The sequence below is a fragment of the Gymnogyps californianus genome, chromosome 3 (assembly GCF_018139145.2).
Source record: "Gymnogyps californianus isolate 813 chromosome 3, ASM1813914v2, whole genome shotgun sequence".
NCBI classification, from domain to species: Eukaryota; Metazoa; Chordata; class Aves; order Accipitriformes; family Cathartidae; genus Gymnogyps; species Gymnogyps californianus.
The window spans coordinates 72,962,927-72,981,746 of record NC_059473.1 but is presented as its reverse complement, the minus strand read 5'-3'; the positions used below and the strand labels follow the sequence as shown (position 1 = coordinate 72,981,746).

At 40.2% G+C, this 18,820-nt stretch overlaps 1 protein-coding gene across 1 annotated transcript in view; it reads right to left on the bottom strand.

Annotated features, from left to right (window-relative positions):
* The window catches only part of ROS1 (ROS proto-oncogene 1, receptor tyrosine kinase), a 76,476-nt gene that overhangs the window by 45,265 nt on the left and 12,391 nt on the right, over nt 1-18,820 (bottom strand). Inside the window, exons 10-22 of the mRNA XM_050894482.1 lie at nt 17,177-17,299; nt 15,984-16,168; nt 14,699-14,796; nt 13,644-14,155; nt 12,805-13,017; nt 11,818-11,928; nt 11,118-11,299; nt 9,964-10,155; nt 4,801-4,901; nt 3,025-3,239; nt 2,524-2,688; nt 1,759-1,920; nt 665-927 (exon numbers count right to left, since the gene is read on the bottom strand). Of these exons, the coding sequence (XP_050750439.1) occupies nt 665-927; nt 1,759-1,920; nt 2,524-2,688; nt 3,025-3,239; nt 4,801-4,901; nt 9,964-10,155; nt 11,118-11,299; nt 11,818-11,928; nt 12,805-13,017; nt 13,644-14,155; nt 14,699-14,796; nt 15,984-16,168; nt 17,177-17,299 (2,522 nt within the window). The remainder of the gene's footprint in view (nt 1-664; nt 928-1,758; nt 1,921-2,523; nt 2,689-3,024; nt 3,240-4,800; nt 4,902-9,963; nt 10,156-11,117; nt 11,300-11,817; nt 11,929-12,804; nt 13,018-13,643; nt 14,156-14,698; nt 14,797-15,983; nt 16,169-17,176; nt 17,300-18,820) is intronic.

Genomic DNA, 18,820 nt, shown 5'->3' with positions numbered 1-18,820 from the left:
GCCCAGAGAGTGACATTTCATGCTGCATCTATCAAATAGAGCTCAAAGGACACCAGACAGTCTTGTCTCCTTCCCGAGGCTGCAGCAATTCCTACTGCTGGTTGATGTTGTAACCAACATGGTGTTCTCCCCCATCAGTACCTGGTCTATTATGTGCTCTTGTGCTTTCAACTTCTCTTTCAAGCATACATTCTGCATGTTCCAAACATTTTGTCGCAACGAAAACATGACTTCTTGACAAGTTTTAATATGGAAGTCTCTTTTTATGGAAGCCATGTGAGTCCTAGCATTCCTCCAGCAGTGGAACTTCTCTTGATCTGTGGCTCTGTTTTAAATGGCCTGTCACCCTCCACCAGCTCAGTCAAATCTGTGTGTAACTTGCAGCTTTTAGCAGTGACTTTGGGAGACCTCTAGAAAAGTTTCTTTTGGACTTCACCAAACCTGTATAATATTGCAGCATTGTTTTCCACCTTATTTAGCGAACAATACAATACGTAGAAAGGTTAAGCCAGGTATCCAAAGGTGAGTCAGTGAATAAGCAGTTCCACAAGCAGAAACCACAAGTTCTTGCCCCAAGCCCAATACCGTCTCCTAGGCAAACACATCAGGCTGCACTGATAACATCTACCATCTAGCATGAGATAAGCTCAGTAGTTCTTCATACCTGAAACCTTACTGTGAGGCTAGGAAGCACATCCCTGAGAGAAAAGAGCGTCAGGGTGGGTTTAACGTTACTCGCGTTCCACTCCGTGAAAGTGTCAGCAGTGCCTCTCTGACTCAATAGTTGATAGTAAACCCTGAACTGCATTAATACTCCGTTGTTCCTTTCGGGTCTGTCCCACCTGAATTCCACAAGGACTTTCTCATCACTTTCAGGTAGGTTATTTCGTAACACATATATTCTAGGATTTGTAGGGGCTGAAGGAACTGTATAAAAAAAAGATAAAAAACACAGAGCAAAGTACTCCTATTAAGACACAAACTCTACCTTGTAGTTAACTCTTTTAGTTTTGAGCCTGAGCTTTGCAACCCCAATGCTGACAGAGACAGATAGCAATTGATGAGCTGTAAATTACAGAAGAATATCTAAAACTTCATGATAATTCCCTTCTGTTTTTCATTAGTGTGTAGGTATCTTATTTTAACTTGCTTAGCAAAAAAAGAGCTGTATAAACAGAGACAAATGCACTCCTGCACTCAGATTGGGACATATCTATTTAGCGAAGTCCTGTAGGTAACAATGGAGCTGCAAGAATTTTCACAACATAGAGCATACTCTATCCCTTCTCCTATTCACTTCAAAATCTACTGCAGCTCATAAGCTTTCTCAGCACTCCAGTCACTCAACACTATATTTTAGCTGACTTAACTTTGACCTGCATGAGAGCAAAAATAAACACTGAAGTAAAAGTAAAAAGTGCATAACATTTATTAAAAATTTAATAAGTGGTTGAGATATTACATGCAGCCTTTGATCGTCATTTTAATGGATCTCAATTTCTCTTTCTTGCTTATAGTCATGGGCACGTGGTGGATATATTGTCATGTGCTTTCTGTTCCAAATTCTATTACTGCAATTGTGTGCGTTTATGTGTGCAATAGAGAATTCCAAAGATACTCAGGAACATGTCCTTGCAACTCTGCCTACAGCTGACTAGCCCTGAAAGCTGTTCATTCCTCTCCAGGGTTTCACTTGCTGACATAGACCTGGTCCCAGTACCCGTTACAGGTGAGGAATGGGATTTAAAATTCTAGTACCTCCTTCAGGGGCTCGAAGGGATACAGATGTTGTTGGTGCCTTGCCCCAGTATGTGTATGGAGTGACGGTAAAATCAAAGAGTGCAAATGGTTCCAGCCAATCAACCTGGTAGGATGGCACTGTCAGGTTATGGGGATGGAGGCACCGTTCACTCTCCAAAGACTGTGAATGAAATAAAACAGAATAAAATAAAACAAAACATTTTTTCCCCTATCAGAAAGGCCTTCAGTTTTCCAAAATTCCTCTCACCAAGCTGGTCAACTAAATCAAGACAGAGCTTCTCTTCCTTTGAGTGATTTTTGTTTCACCAACTCCTGTGGCACTGTAGCAATGCATAGCAATCTGCTAGCAATCTGCCCTTTGAATTTAAAGTAAAGCTTGCCAAATGTGCTAAAATTAAGTGTGGATGAAGGCTAGGTTTCACATTCAGGCAAACGCTGTCCCACTGGCAGCTCAGAGGACACTTCTGTCTCTGAGTTACTGTGAAAGGCTTTCTCACACATCTTTGAGCGCTGGGAGCTCCTTGCCTGGCAATTCACACCCCAGCAGCTAGGCCAGAGCTACTGCTAAGCCCGTGTTCCTCCCGTGCTGGCCTCAGTGATGGAGAAACAGGACAGCTTGCTCTGTATTTACAGTTTAGCGTGGTTGCTTGACCAATTTGTAAATGCTGGAAAAGAAACAAACTGTATTTCTGTTTAAAAATAGATACAACAGCAAGTAGATGCAGTAACACATGTAAATAATAAGGAGGGATTGTATGAATATCCTCACAGGTAGAGCTTTTGATCCCACGCAGTAAAAGACAGTTCCCCATTCCACATTTGTGGAGGGACTCCAAGTGATGTGAAAACTTGAAGAATTTCCTTTAATCCGGAAGGAAGATTCTGGCACTGAATCTGGAATCACTTTTGGTGTAAAAGAAAAATTTCCTGTCCATAAAGAGAGGAAGAAATAATAATAATTTAAAGAATATGAGCAATAGGTAGACTTTTCAAACCTGACTTAAAACATTAAAGTACCATGGAAAATCCTGTAAGCTGTCTTTAGATAAAAACAATGAATAACAACACCAAGTTTTCTTTTTAGCCATACCTATCAGTTTTTATAATTGCACATTATCCAGGTATAGCCTGATATATTTATTAATAAGTTTCTGTTGTTCTTATCTATCTTTTGTCAAATGACTAAAGTATTTCAAGAACGAAGAATTACAGGCTGACAGTGAATACCTTTATTGAGGGGTTTAGATAAAGAAAATAATGTACCTGGCAAAGGTTTAAGTGATGTGTGAACAAGGGTAAAGGCTGCAAACTCTGCTGGTTGTGAGAAGGGAATGCTAAGGCTCTGATTGACTTCCTGAGTTGTAATGAACTGAAGACTATTAATCCAGAACAGACGACCACTGTAGTATTCCAGTGCGCCCTGTGATATTTCTGAAGTACTCCATGCTGCGAATTCTGTGATGATGGCATTACCACAACTGTGAAAACACATATGAAATTAGCAAACTGAAAACACGTGTGTAGAGAGAACAAGATTTATGCGATGTTTGACACATTGATAAGTTTCTCATCATTCAAATTCTTAATACTCATGTAGGAGGCAGGAAAACAATTCAAAAAGTTTAAGTTCTCTAAAGCAAAACACTTTTCAGAATGGCATTTTGCAGAAGCACCTGCAAAAAAAAGCCTTCATTCCCTTAATTTCATTAGAAAACAATTATAAAATGGCTTAATATTCTGATGCATGGATGTAGAAAATTGAGTATTTTGAAAAATCAGCCCACTTTCTCTCAGCAATTCCACTGAAACAGCGGAGTCTACTTCACAGCATGAGATTCATTCTACTTCACTAGAGCAGGCCCCCAGATGAATTTGACCCTGCTAGTTTCCTCGATAACCTTCCATTACTTATTAAACTCTGTTAACATTTTCCTCCGCTGGGATCACTGGTCATTTAATCTGTCTTGTTACTTCTATGTCAAAACTTAAAGGCCTTTTTTGGTCCCAATTTATCTTCTGGGTAAGAGATTAAATATGTTGTAAGAGGCATCATTTTGCCATCTCAGAAATGTCTTTCAGCTTAGACACATGCTATCCAAAACAAATTTGGAAAAGCTTTGACACGCCATCAGGTCCATTAGGATGGATTACTTCTAATCTCTCTATTCTGGCATGCCAGGGACAGTGATTTATGGCTGCCAATTGGTTCACAATGGAGCCACATGTTCTAGCAAAAACTAATCAACATATTTTGATTCTTTGAATGTTTACCATTAATCATGGCAAGTCTAAAATCAGTCAGAAAATTCAGCTGATTCTACAAAAACCAGCCTGCAATATTATGAGCGCATGTAAATACAGGTACTGTTCAATTAAGTTTAAGAAGTTTAATCTGATGCTTGAAAAAAAAAAAATGGCACTCCCCATATGAAAAGGAGCAAAAACGTAGTTTCATGAGCTACCACTCATCATGCACTTGGCACTTACAGAACAAATTACCATTTTTCTCAAGGTCTTAGTATATATTCAAGCTGACCCATAAACATGGTTTTGTTTTGTTTTTTTTTTTTAAACTTTGCCTTTCAGGAATAATAAATAACCATTTCATGCTCAGGATGATCAAGAGGAAAGCCTGCTGAGTACTGATTGCTCAGGTGAGAAAGTGGTGTCAGTTCAAGTCCTAAGCTCCATGCAAGATGAACAAGTTACAGCTCTAGGCACTTGAAAACTGTCAGTTGTTGTAAATGCCAAGATAAAATAGACAATAAATGGTGATTATTTCCTAAAGCTAAGTCTAAAAATTGATGAGCAGCACCTCAGTTCAGTTGAGCTTCCATACTGTGTTTCTCTCACTGTAAAACCATAACAACCATCTCAATGTGTAGTTTGCCATCAGCTAGCTGTGATCATTAGCTCTTCTTTTTGTTTATTGTTAAATTAGTAACTAGTGTGCCCAACATGGGACAAAATTTTTTTTTAAAGAGTGTCACTAAAACTAGAAAATACAGACTTTCTTAACTCTGCTACACATTTACTTACCCTTCTTTGCAAAGAGAAACCCTGTATAGGTTTAAGCATAGACTGTCTTGCACAAGCCAGTAAAGAAAATCATAGGTGAGATCCAAAGTTAAACCAACCACCTAAGAAAAAAAAAGTCCAAACAGCAATTTAAACACACCTTCACTTCTGAGGTAAAAGCCCTTAGGCATAACTGTTGTCTAGACAGCATCATGAGTAGCTCTCTTGTCGGCAAAAATAACATTACTACCATGAACGTTTAACACAAAAAGAGGTAGCACTAGAAAATAATCAGGTCCTTGGTGGACACCTATTTATAGCAGCTGATTATTTTCTAGATAGCATTTTATGAGCACCTGTCACAGTGTTCATCCCTGGAGTATCTGAGTACTTCAGATATGATGGCAATAGTGTATCAAGTGATTAGTGGAACTACCTATCAAAATTTCCAGAACACCTCTGGTATTTTAACATTCTTTGTCTGAAACAGGTGGTTGACATCCAGTCTGAACATCAGAATCACCTTTTGAAAGAAGTATTTCAGATATTTTGTCTTTGTTTTCTAGCTTTGAATTTACGCATACAATATTTAATGTGTTGCATTATTTATGGAAAATACATGCAAAATTTTTATTGACATATTTGGTTAAACAGGAAATTCAAACATTAACATTTTGTAAATCATTTATTATTAAATAAAGAGTCGGGGGGGGGAATGAAATAGTCTTCCTGTTCATTACTTCAATATTTCATCTTCATTTAAGCTAGGTGCAAGAATTTTTGTTTATTTTTAATAGGATCTAATATTCAAAATAGAGCTTTCTTGCTTTTGCAGTAAACAACAGATTCAATACCATATGCAACAATAACAGAAATCAGACATCTAATAATCTGTTCTGTGAATAACAAAGAATTTACTTCCACAAATTACTCCGCTAAACGTTATCAAGTTCAGTCTATGTCATGTCATTAGCACAGCTTACAAGTTGTTAGGGGCCTCTCTGAACATGTTTTCCAGCAGCTCTCAAACTTCTCATACAAACACTAGTTGTAGCTATTCTTTTATAAGCTTAAATTTCCATTATGGATGTAAGTGGAGCAGCCTTTGTTTTTTTTAACTCTTCATTAATAAACTGCAGAAGATGATGACAGGAGAGCAAATGCCATATCACATAGTTGTCTGTTGGTCCTTATGTAATCACATTCTTGACATATTTCTGTTGACATTATATGTCAGAAAATCAAGGTTTGAATGATTGCTCCTGTAGGTTTTCCTGTTAAAAATATCTCACAGTATGTATGTGCCTGAGTGCATATTTAGTCAACCATGTTATATTTTATCCCATTTACCTATTCTCCCTCCCATGCTCAACACCAAATTACATCTTCCTGAATCTACCTTGCTTTTTTAAATGTTTGGGTCTTCTTTCCTTGCCCCACTTTTTTTCTGCAACTATTATATTTTCGCATAGATGTGCCCATCTTCTTTCTCCTGATCCCTGTATCCCCATTAATAAAAGGCAAAAAAATATTTGTACTATTCATCTTCAGGAATTAGGCAGTAATTTAGCACCTCCCTTCTGTTATGCTTCAAAAATAGACAAGCTTTTTCCATTTCATGAGAGGGATTAGTCTCTGGACATGATATGTAGTTGTGATCATGCAATGTAACTCAACATCATACGATGTAACATAAATTTAGCTACTTGAAATACCTCTTGACTAGAAATATTAAGAGACCACACCAGGACCACAGCGTCCTGGCCCTCCTGCATATAACACACTTCGCTGCTCCCCTATAAATTACTTTTGTCCCAGGAATATTGTACAGTGTAAATGACTTACTAAGTGCTTTGGAAATTCTGTGCCAGATCCTAAGCTGGAATAAATCAGAGTAGCTCTGCCAAAATCAATCAAGCTATGCCAATATGCACCAGCTAAGCTAAACAACTGATTGGAAAATAAAATAATTGTCATAAAAGGATCTAGTTCCTGCCAAAGAAATTAGACTTTCAAAGCTCTGCCTTCATCGTTGTTTAGGAAACCTGTCGTCTCCATAGTAGTCTCTTCTACTCCTATCACTCAGATTTCAAGCTAAAAGGAGATACAGCTATATACTGCTGCAGATCCTGTACTGACCAGCTGAACAGCAGTTCTTTATTAGAAAAACAGCTAGTAAATACCAGTAAGAACCAGTTATGTAGAGAACATGCTCTAACTGTTGGATAACAGCAATTAACTATTACATCTGTGTTTTAATATTGAGGTAAGAGGTACTCTTTTCAGGATAAAGGACTCCATTGTGCAAGGAAGATACATATTAGCACTTGGGCAAACATATGTTTGCATCTTTATATGGGACAATAATGGCCAGCTCGATAATTCCACCATTAAAGAATGTTGTACTGCCCTTTTTTTTCTGATGAGTTTATTTTGGGTTTTATTTTAATAAACAAACACCTGTCAGCTATAACTGGTCATTTCTCAATCTAGACATTTTTACTTGGCTTTTTTCCTGTATGCATCACAGCAGGAGGCTGAGCTCAGGAAGTCGGTGCATAGATTAGGGGCAGCAGAGAAGCAGGAGAGGAGATGTTTGTTTGTAGGAGGTGTGAATAAGTGGATGGTTGAAGGCTGGTATCACTGACATAGAGAAAGGTGCAGAAAAAAAAGTGACAGGAGCAGACAAGCAGTCTTATTGCTGCCAAGGTTCTTGAAAACCAGAACAAGAACTTTGAGGTTAGCATGAGGCGATTCAGAGAAACAGGTAGTGAATCAAAAGAGAAGGGCAAGGAAGGTGACGTTCGCCGCTTAGAATAAACTGCAAATTGTCAGTCCTTTGCAACAAATCACCCAGAAGATATGTGATAAGTGTAAGCGTGCCATTGAGGTGGACAGCGTATATCTTCCCATAAAGACAGTCCACACCAGCCAGCTTCCACAGAGAAGTGTGAGGCTAGTACTGGAAGATACAGTGACCCTTTGCAGCACAGACATTTCTCTCTACATGTGACAAAAGTTTTTCAGTTCTTCTGTATTTAGGTTTACAAGTATAGCAGGTGCCACACCAGAACCTGTGTTCCCTCTCCTTCCCAAACCCTCATGAATGTAACAGAGACCTGTGAGATCAGCTGGCCTTTCCAAATGTTAATTGCCTGTCAGAGATTAAACCAGGCCTGGGTTTTTTTATAATCAGAGAAACACCAGTCTCTTTTCCTTTGGGAAAGGGAATTAGATTCGGGAAAGAGATAAAAAAGTTCTGGGGAATGATATAAAGCTAACCAAGAGACACAGATCTCTAAAGTTTAGAAAGGGTCTTAACAGAGAACCTGGCTTCAGGTAAAATGGGAGCACAAATTGTACGACAAATGGAATAAAAACAAAGGCTTCTTTAGCAAGAGCTATGTTTTAAAGAAAGCTGTTGCAGCAAATAATATATCTGAGCTGACCTCTTCTGTGGCAGTCAAACTATGCCTCACTCCAGCGCTCAGGACAGAGGGTAAAACCCCACACAGGCTGTCGTTTGAGCTGAGGAGCATTCAGCTTTTCTTTGAGAGAGACTCCTTAGAGTAAAAGCAGTGCAATAGATGGGATGGTCCCTCAGCCTGACCTGCTCAGGACACAGCCTGGAAAAGGTTCAAAGGTTCACTGGGTCTGCAGTCCCAATCACACTGACTCCCAGAGTCCTCCAATCCCTGTTATGGTAGTAAGGGGTTCTCTTGCCAGGGAATTGGGTCATCCATCACTTTTCTCCCAGCTACACAAGGAGGGGAGGGAGGGAAGGAAAGAAAGGAAGGAAAGGAAGGACATATATGCAGCTGCTCAGACCCTGGCAGATCTTTTCATGAGGTGAATATTCAGTCTCAGAGTTCCTTCACTGCACAGGCAACACTGAATCCCACCTAGAGACAAGAATGAGGACAAGTCCCTGGCACAGCAAGTCCCGCATGGTAGCAGAGGCAGGGTGGGTTTGGGGAAGGCAACAATGATCTATGAGGAGTCAGCAGTGAACCAAGGCCTTAAGAGACTTCATAGGACATCAGAGAGGGGTGAATGGAGAAGAAAGGCATGGGAGAGGTCAGCAGAGATACAGAGGTTATCTGTGAGGACCTCAGAGCACATCAAAAAGTCTCCAGGTAGGGAAGGGGAATTAATGGGCTCCCACATATTGCAGGGGCTTTGGTGAGCTATAGGTGGGAATGGCATCTCCATTTCCCCACTACCAGCCTGCCCCTGCATGGGACCCATTATCCACCCTAATACAGCTAAAACAACTTCCCATCCCTTTTTTCCCCCCTATATCATCCACTGTCTTTACTCACTCTTGCAAGAAGCCCCCTTCCCTTCTGCCTGAGGAGGTGCTCTGCTCTGCAGCAGCCTCTTCTCAGCCTTCTGGAGCTCCCCAGCAGCCTGGAGCAAAGAAAGAGAGGCCAAGCTGGGGCCAGGCCTGAGTCTGACTTGGGCAAGGGAGAAAGAGAAGATGGGGAAGGGAAGGGGCGAGCTGGGGATGGAGAGCCTCGAAGATCCCCGAAGCACAGGACTCTCTGTTCCTGCCACCGCACAAGAGACAGGATCAGGCAGGATGGGAACTGGCGGCAGCAGCAGCAGCAAGCTGTGCTGGGCCGTGGTAGGGGCCAGCTGCGCTGAGTGCAAGTATGGACCAGCTGCTGGCCCCCCTCTCTCATCAGCACAGGCAAAGCCTGTCTCTGCAGCAGCACCTCTGCAGCCTGAAGTGCAACTCTGGTGTCCCTGGCAAGTGTCTAGCCCCAAAACTGGCCCTGTCAGGAACTGTGAGCTGGGGAACATCATAAAGGAGGCAGGATGCTATGGAGCTCGGGCTCCATATGTTGATGGGAAAGCCAGAACTGACCATTAGACTTCAGTAATTTGGGAAAAGCAAGTACCTTTCACATATGGGAAGGAGCAGCATTACAACCATAAGGACATCTTTAATGTCACATTTTGTTGCAAGGGTCTGACTTGGAATTACGGGCCAAAGTTTTGGTACAGTTATTACATGATTTAATCCTTACGCTGTTCTCAAAATGATATAACAATATTGCAAGAAAGGCATGCTATTCTTCTGGTCATAACTTGTCAATTTTGACAACCATGAACACTGACTATATTCAAGAGATCTAACCACTATCCCCCCCCCCCAAAAAAAAAAAAAAAATCAGTCACCTGTTTACCAGAAAACTGTAGCTGCTCTTGTAACATAAGATACTCCTCTCCATTCAGTCTTGCGCTCTCCACTGAATACACTGTGGCCCAATACAAATAGCCATTTACTGAATCCACTACTAGATCCTTCACTAGGAATGCAACATGAGCCACAACATCCATATGGCCTCCCAGCAGTGATTTTCTGTAGATCTAGGGAGAAAATAGTTGCTTTTAGCATCACACCTAAATCATCAGCTGTGATCAATTGAGTATACATAAGTGACTTTTCCACAGCCATTTATCAGAAGCTTATGAAAGCCTTAGGCTTTCAAAGCTTAAACCTTTTGCGTTCAAAGTATAAAGATGAAGAATAAGGCAAAATTATTAGTTAATATTTGCCAGAAAGTAATAGAAGAAAAAGCTGAAATATCTCTTCCCCTTGGCTTTCCCAGTTTTGGTAGCCTTCCGTCTGACAGAGTTTCTCACCTACTTCATATTCACTATTCACAAGTGTAAATGAGGGTGCAAGGTAGTGTGAAATCTGGCCTCCTAGCTCCAGTTTTTAAAACAGCTTCTGACTTTGCACTTACAAGAAATGAAAGGCATAATTTGACAGCAGTGCATAAATTAGCACTGCAATTTTGAAGTCAGATACCTTTTAAATAATTCACATGTCAGTGTTCATGATATGAGAGTGTACAAAGTGCAATTGTAATTATTTTTTTATCTGCAGTGATCTGCAAAATATCACAGTACAGAGGCCAATGTTGAAAATCTCTGTGTAAACAAATCGTGTCAAATTTGATTAAAATAAGGTCCATCTACTTCTTAGCTGAGATCAACTTGGCAGCCTCCATTTTCACTATCTTCACTTATTTTTACAATGTTGAATCCAACAAAACTGTTGATAGCATGTTTGATTTGCTTGTTTTGCACCTGGAATTCAGTATCCTGCATTAGTGAATATTAGTGAACATTTTACCCAGAACTTTTGTATAACTCTGTAAAATCACACAAGGGAAGAAAGGCCTCCTTGTTCTACACTATAATAGCAGAGGTCCAAATGCATCTCAAGTTGCAAGAAGTAAGGATTATCTTCCCAAATACTGTTTTACAGTCTTTCTTGTTGACTTTAGGGTTTTTTTGCTTTTAAGAAGTGCAACCATACCTACCGTATTTGCTTTGCCAGCCCAGTACAAGCATTGACCCAACCAATCAAAGGCCAACATCCTCGCATTTCTGACATCAGATACATAAGTATTCTCAGTGGTACCCTCTCTTTTGTTCAATGACCAGGTCTGAACTTCCCCCATGGAATTAATCCAATAAAGAGTGTCATTATACCAGTCGAGGTCTTGAAGAAAAAAGGGAAGATATTAAGCATTTCACAAACATGTAAATAAAGAAACAGATTTTTTTGAAGAATAATAAGTAGCCAGACACTTCAGTTTTTAAAAAATCGATACAAATGAACAGTTAGGCTCAGTTAACATGAAGATAGATACTTCCTTATAGGAATACGATGTACATATGTAGTACCTATATAGTACATGTATAGCCCTGATGATTATAAGTGTATGACATATTGGGATGCTGGAGGCAGAACTATTTAGTTCAGAGAGTTGATTTTAGCTCTGCTGTAACTATGGTGATGTCAGTAGAGTTTCATTAAGGATTAATTTGATCCATAAAGTAGAAGAAAGAGGATGGACACAAAGGCTTGGCTCAGTGAAGCTGCTTCACTGCACTGCATTCAAGTCTAGACTGCTGCAATGAAAGCTCTTATCTTTCAGTTCTGTTGATGAAATTTATGGAGAGCTAATAAATGCCAACAAGTCTGCAGCAACAGCATGCAGTTTGTTTAGTATTTACCTGAAATATTTCTTATATGAGGATAGAGGAGTTCTCCTGGCCCATAGCTATCCAACCGCTGCTTCCAGAGCCCTTCAGCCCCCACTGCCAACACATACGGTTCTTCTTCAGCTGATAAAGAAAGAAAACTGCAGTTGTGCACACCAACAAGCAATTGATGTATAATATTTGTATTTCAATAGCAGGGGTTCCTGTTCCTGGAAAGTTATAGAAGCATAGTTAAAACTGCCCCTGCCCTAAGGAATAATGGACAAAGAAGAAAGGCATGAAAATATCATAATTTGAGAAACTCAGAGATTCAGGGCAGGTTTAGATCCAGAACAATAAGGCAATTTGGAACCCTATTAGATGCTTAAAAACCACTGTGGGTTTGGACCTGGCCTTAGCAAAGTCAGGCAAAAGTCACCCCTAATCTCAAGTGCCAGTCCAGTGCCTTAAGTTGAAAGCTATTTTCCCCTCAGACATAGGTTACTATGGGGGAACTAGGTTTCAGAAAACATTCCAAAGATCTACAAATCTCAGACATTGTGCATACATCCATTTCGCCCATTATCTATGCTCAAACCAAGGATTTTCAGCTTTTAGTGAGCCTGCAATTTCCCATTAACTGTCATTAACCCCCAAGGCACTGCTCAAACAACTTCATCATAGAAAGTGCTTTACAGAGCACAGGAAAGGAATAACACCTCTTGTACCTGTTCATTTGATAGTGTATCAAATAATGTGTTTGATAGTGTATTTGATTAGAAAAAAGTATATAAGTAGTAATAATAAATACATAATATATAATATCATTATTGTAGTTTGAGAATCTTACTACTTTAACTAAAAGCAAATTTACTTATCCTGTATTCTTTGATATTTCTAAGACAATTCTTTTTGTGCCCCTCATTTTGCAGTCTTTGCCCAAAGCCTGGGCCTCACCAGGTGGAAAGCTGCATGCATAACTCATTCTTCATTTCTCCTTGGTGACAAAGCAATTCTCACCTTCTTCTAAAGTTGTGCCCCTAAATGACTCCGACCATGGCCCTTCACCAGCAGGAGACACAGCTCTGACTGACACTTCATATGCTGTGAAGCTGGCCAGCTCCTTCACTGTAAACCTAGTGTCATCAATGTTTGAGACAACCCATTCCTCCTCTGATGGATGCTGAGAAGACATTTTCACATCGTAGGTCCAGTTCTGCCAAGCAGATAGACCTGTGAGGTGCAAACAATCATGTTATTACAGAGTAGATGGCTGTAACACGATACGCATTCTTTGAGAAAACTGTACATTGGAGACTCATTTAAAAAATGCCAGTACCAGGGGAATTAGGAAAGGGATAAATTAAAAATTTACACTCTCCAGCTCTGGGACCAACCAAGAGTAGTGGTTCAATCCCCCATGAAGAATGAAGTTGGAAGAATCAAAACTTTCCCCAACCAGGTACTTTTCTGCTGTTCAAAGACACATGCACAGAGGATAGAGACCACAGCACAGTCACTGATCAAAAGTCATTACATCTCTGGCATGCATTTTCTGTATGATATCAGCATCCAACATTACTGCTACTCCATACCATACTTAAGATGAATCCTTGCTTAAAATCCCTTGCAGATGATAAATGAGTTACCAATATAAACTTGTATTAATTCAACCAGACAATTTAGCTATTTTACTGGCAAATCTTGGGTTAAATTTTTCAAACTGAGGTAATTCCACGTCTTCCAGCAGGATCAGCTATTGAAGTCACCAAAGCCCAGCATCAGGAAAAGGGAAACCAGGAAGTTATTCCTCTAGAAAGAAAAGGAGTGGACTTCCAGGAAGAAACAGCTGAACTTACTGGTTCCAATAGTGTGTTCAGGTGGTCTCCAGCTGATCACAGCTTGGTCCAATCCAAATAGCACCGTGACAAGCCGAGGAGGAGTTGGTAAAGGAACAGGCTGAGTTGATGCCCCATAGAAAAGCAAGTTGCCAAAGCCAAAGTACTCTGGATACGCCAAATTGCAATCCACAACATATTCATTGAAGCTAGAACTCCCCACCAGAGAGACCTCCTCATGGAAAACTGCCCAGCCATCTGTGACAGTAAACGTGTTATCCTCATAAACAAAGCTCTCCATGTCATTAAGTGGCACGTGTGATCGCAGCATGTGAAATTCTGAACCATCAAGAAAACCTGACACAAAGGCCTGTTCTGTTTTGTTGAAGAAAATAAGTCTCTTAGATTGGAAGTTGATCATGAAGTCTCTCAGAGCACTGGATTTCACTACTGGTGAAGCTGTGGAGGCAGTGCCAGGAAAGAGTGGAAGGTTTGCTCTGTATATGCCATCCTCCAGGAGACAGAAAATATAGCTGGCCATGGAGCAAAATAGACCCAAATAACTACAGTGCAAGAACTCTGTAGATGAGTCACAAGTATTTTAACAGCTCAGAGATGTGCCTGTCTTTATGCAGACAATAGGAAAATGCTTTTAGCACCATTAATACACATCCTGGGAGAACTAAGCACAGCACTTTTTACCTTCTGGGGATTTGACTGGCAGATTATTGGAGAATATTCTTCCCTAATACCTCAAGTGTTAAGCATGGACATTGGAAATGCATAGAGCTTCATATTCATAAAAGCACTGAACGTCTGAAAACCAAATTTCTGCATTGGAAATACTTTATCTATCTCCTCTGCTAACACCTTAGGGAAGAAAATGCAGAAAACAACACTGCATGGTGTCACTCTTGTTCCAATTGTTTTGTAGTTTGTTATTTGTTGCCAGTTGCACTTTTCTTTTGGTAAGGCAAGAGTTTGAAACAGGAACCTAGATGACTAATGAAGTGAAGAAAATTAGAGAGGAGCTTTATAGCACCTTTGACACCAAGTGCTCAAAGGAGGACACTTACCCATTATAGGGATCAGCTATAACCTTCCTAGGAGATGTCACATAAAGAGGAGTGATATCTTCAGCTACCGTGCAGTTCTCTAAATGGCAGACATGTATCTGGGGAATGAGAAGAAAAACTGGTGATGCATTCATAGGGTGTTTGCTAATGAGCAAACAAGCTGACTCGAGATTCCTTCAGGGGAACCAGAGACTGAAAGACCTCTCTCACTATCCTAGGTCCTCTGGGCTCCTGAGTTGTCAGTCGCCCGAGTATAACACTTGTACACAAGTGTACTTGTACACAAGTACAAATGCATCCATGACAGCTTACCCTGAAAGAGTTGTCTGTCAGCCTTCCTCCTCTTAACTTCCTGGCTCTAAGCTGGAGGGAAAAGCCCAATTTGGGAGGGGTAGGCAAACTGTACTTTGAAAACGATCTGGCAGGGAACAGAAAAGAGGGAAGGAAACACTTTTCTGATCCTGGGAGCAATACCTTAGGACTTCTCTAACCTGCAATGGATTCAGAAATCCCTGCCATCAGTCTGTTTGTCTACAGCTCATCTGTATCTTTTTATCACTACTGCTTTTCCTGCTCCCTGTTCCCTGATCAGTAAGCAAAAAATCAGACATGGCAAGAGGATTTAAAAAAAAAAAAAAAAAATCCCCCACTAACCATTTAGGGCAATTTTCTAGTCCTTTGTGCATTAGAGGGCTACAAAGGTACCTGCAAAGTCTGACTATTAGCGTAATTGATGTTTTATGAGTAGGGAATCAAGGGCAGGGTTGCCATCTACATTTTTACTTCAAGTTGAAACAGTTGTAATCTGAGCTGTCATCACTGGTATGAAACACTTTCCGTCTGGAACATCTTTTGCCAATTATGAAGGGCACTATAATCACTAACTAGTTATCTCACCACCTTCCTGAGGCAGAATAGGAACTGAACAGGCTAGATGGAGAACCAAGTAACAGAATCAAAGTTGGTTATACTTGGTATGATGTGGGTGTGAAGTCAGTCTCAAAAACAAAGCAGTTAAAACCAAAATCTTTATGTCCTAAGGAGAAAAATAAGACAAGGAGCCTGAGTTCCATATAGCCCGTTTGCTTTAAATATGACCTGATATTCAATCCTTTCTTCTTTTTTAAAACTCTGAAATATCTGAATATTATTAAAGTAAAAAATCTATTTCTATAATTATATTTTGTGCATGCATATCTATATATAAATCAGATTTTCTCATGTAAAATAAATCACAGTAATGGTTCAAATGAAATAAGAAATTAATTAAGCCCTAGAGCACTACCTTTTCATTCATGACAAAGTATATCCTCTGGTAAAGCCAGTCTACTGAGATGGACGTAATATTCCCCCAGCCAGCATAAAAGAGCATTAGGTCAGATACATCAGACATATTTGCAGCTCCTTTCACCCAGATGGAATTCCCCTCAGAAAAATAGACAACTTGCTGATAAACATTCACAGAAATTCCTAAAAATAGAAAGATAGGTGCACACAGATAATATAAGAAATAAGCTTCAGTTTTTCAGTTACTTTTTCTACTTGCCTTAAAAAGAAGTATTTTTCAATCTGCAACCCAACATCATTGAGAAAAGTTAACTGGTTTTTCTCCACCACTTCTAGTCTTCTTTCAGATAATAAGGAAACTTTCCCATTTGCTATGTAAGTGACATTATTATAGACAATTGCCCTTCAGAAAGGTAATCAGACAAAAAGAGGATATGTAACATGCAAACCAACTGACACTGATTGCCCCTCTCCAGGGCAAACATGCAATTGGCATCTCCTCACAAAGCACCATTCACTCTAGAATTCAAGCTAGACATTATCTGTGCCACCCCTGTACTATCAAAGGGTATTTAGTCAGGGGCAACATTCGTTCTCTGGCGTCTTTGTGGCTCTGTGAACTTCGGTAGATAAGCTCAGGTTTCCACACTGTCTCCAAGGACCAAATACAGCACCAGTGTAGATAAGAAACATTAGAGTGGCGAGTAATTTGAGATAACATGGTTGTCTGGTGACTTAGGCTACTAAATACCTCATTATAAAGCTCTGTGCCCCAGACTAGCTAACACACTAGCATACTCTTCAGCCAGTATCTTTGTATTATTTAATTCTTAAGTTTGAACCACTTCCTCATATTCATGTTGAGAAAATACAGTTATTAATCATAGGGAAACATCTGCTTTGGCTTCATCTTACCTCATTTCAGATACCTACTATGTAAAAGTCCAGCTCTGAAGCAGCTGCCTAGATCCAGTGAAGAAAAGGTTGCACTGGGGAGAATAATTCATCTCTTTCCAGTGCCTGTCATTTCAAATAGGTCAAATCATGTCCTGAAAGTTCCTGTTTCTCCCCATTGACTATAAAGGGAGGCTAGATACTGTCTCAGGCTAGGTGAGGTGCATTCTGTCCTTGGTGAACACAGAGGTCTAAGCTGTACTTGAGAGAAAAGGAGAGAGCCCGATGTGATTTTACCTGTAATGTTGTGGTGTATAATACCATTTTGCAGGCACTGGGCAGCTTCAAGGAAATGTTCTGTGTATCTCTTCCTTAAAGACTGGTTTCTGGATAGGAAGAGCCATGTTCCTTTTTCTTTAACTAACAAACAGAGAAATTCAGAATTAAGACAGATGACTGCAGCACAAAGAAGAATGTTGCTAACTGAGATGCATCATTACTAGACATGCGTATACACATGCACACACATATGTACATGTACGAATATATTATTGAACTAGCAATGACAGACTAAAACTTAAACTCTTTGAGTGTTGAAAGTGGACAGAGTTATTCACCATTACAGTGCCTTCTGGCTCCTCACCCAGGGTGAGAACGCACCACATGAATTTCACACCATCGTTTCCTGTAACAGTAGTGAGTCCCTAGTGAGGGAAAGTAAGCTGGAGCAAATGAGGCCCTACGGACCCCTCAGGAAACTAAGGCACTAAGGCATCCATGTGACTCCAAGATCCAGCAGAAGTGGGATATTTAACCCCTCTGGGCCTCTGTGAAAAGCCCAGTCAAACTAGAATTCCCACAGAGCTGGGGAAGAGCAAGGCAAGTATGTTTATTTCATGTATTTCATCATGCTGACCAGTGATTTTTTCAAGGAACAAGTAGTTTTCACAGATAAAGGTGATAATGGGATAATATGATCTGCTTCGAAGTTGATAAAATTAATTCTGTTTTTTTTAATAAAGTCACAGATTTTAAAGTCAAGAAGGAGAGCTTTGGTCACATAAGCTGAGTTTGTGCTTATGCAGGCCCAAGTAACTTATATCAAAACCTCTGCAGCAAATCCATACCTTCTGTCTGGGCTATGCATAGCTCTGGGAAAGATAGCTAGTCTTGCTTCTGAATCTCAGATCCCTGAAAATGTAGCACATTCCCCGCTAAATTGATTCACAAGGTAGTTACCTTCATTTTCGAGTCTGAATTTGGCTAATTTCAGTTTCCAAACAACACTTCCCTTTTTTTTTTCCCCTCTAGCTTAAACAGCTGTCTGCTATCAGATATCATTTCCTCATACGGGCATCATAGGACTGTGATCGAATGCTGTCTTAATTTATTCCCAGATAATCTACATAGATTAAGCTGCATGTATTTCTTACATGATGCACACACTGCAAGTTATTTTGGTAATGATGTCTCCCTAGCAGAGTACAAAAGGCCAATATCACTTCCTTGTGTCTTTTCCAGTGTCCTTTCTTGCAATCTAGCCCAGAGATCAGATTCTTTCCCTGACACTTCTCAGGGCTCAAATCTACACAGCTCAGTACCTGACGCAGCAACACCATTTCTGAACGCAATACATGAGGAAGGGTTGCTTCTGTTGATGTTAGCACAGAGAGAAAGCGCGTGCCAGTGCAGTTCGGGGGGAATCAACTGAAGTTTTACGTGGTGACTAGTAAGGGGAGGTGGGATGGTTCCCCACCCTCAGAAGGTGTTTTTTTGGGGCGTAGGGTTGTTTGTTTGTTTTCTACCTTAAATTAATTGGTTGGTAATTGGCTTGACCTAACTAACACAGTCAGATGTACCAGTCTGGATGCTTCACAAATGGCACAAATGTTTATGGCTCAGGGTCAGCCAACCCTAGAGCAAACCTCTGTGGAGTCTCTA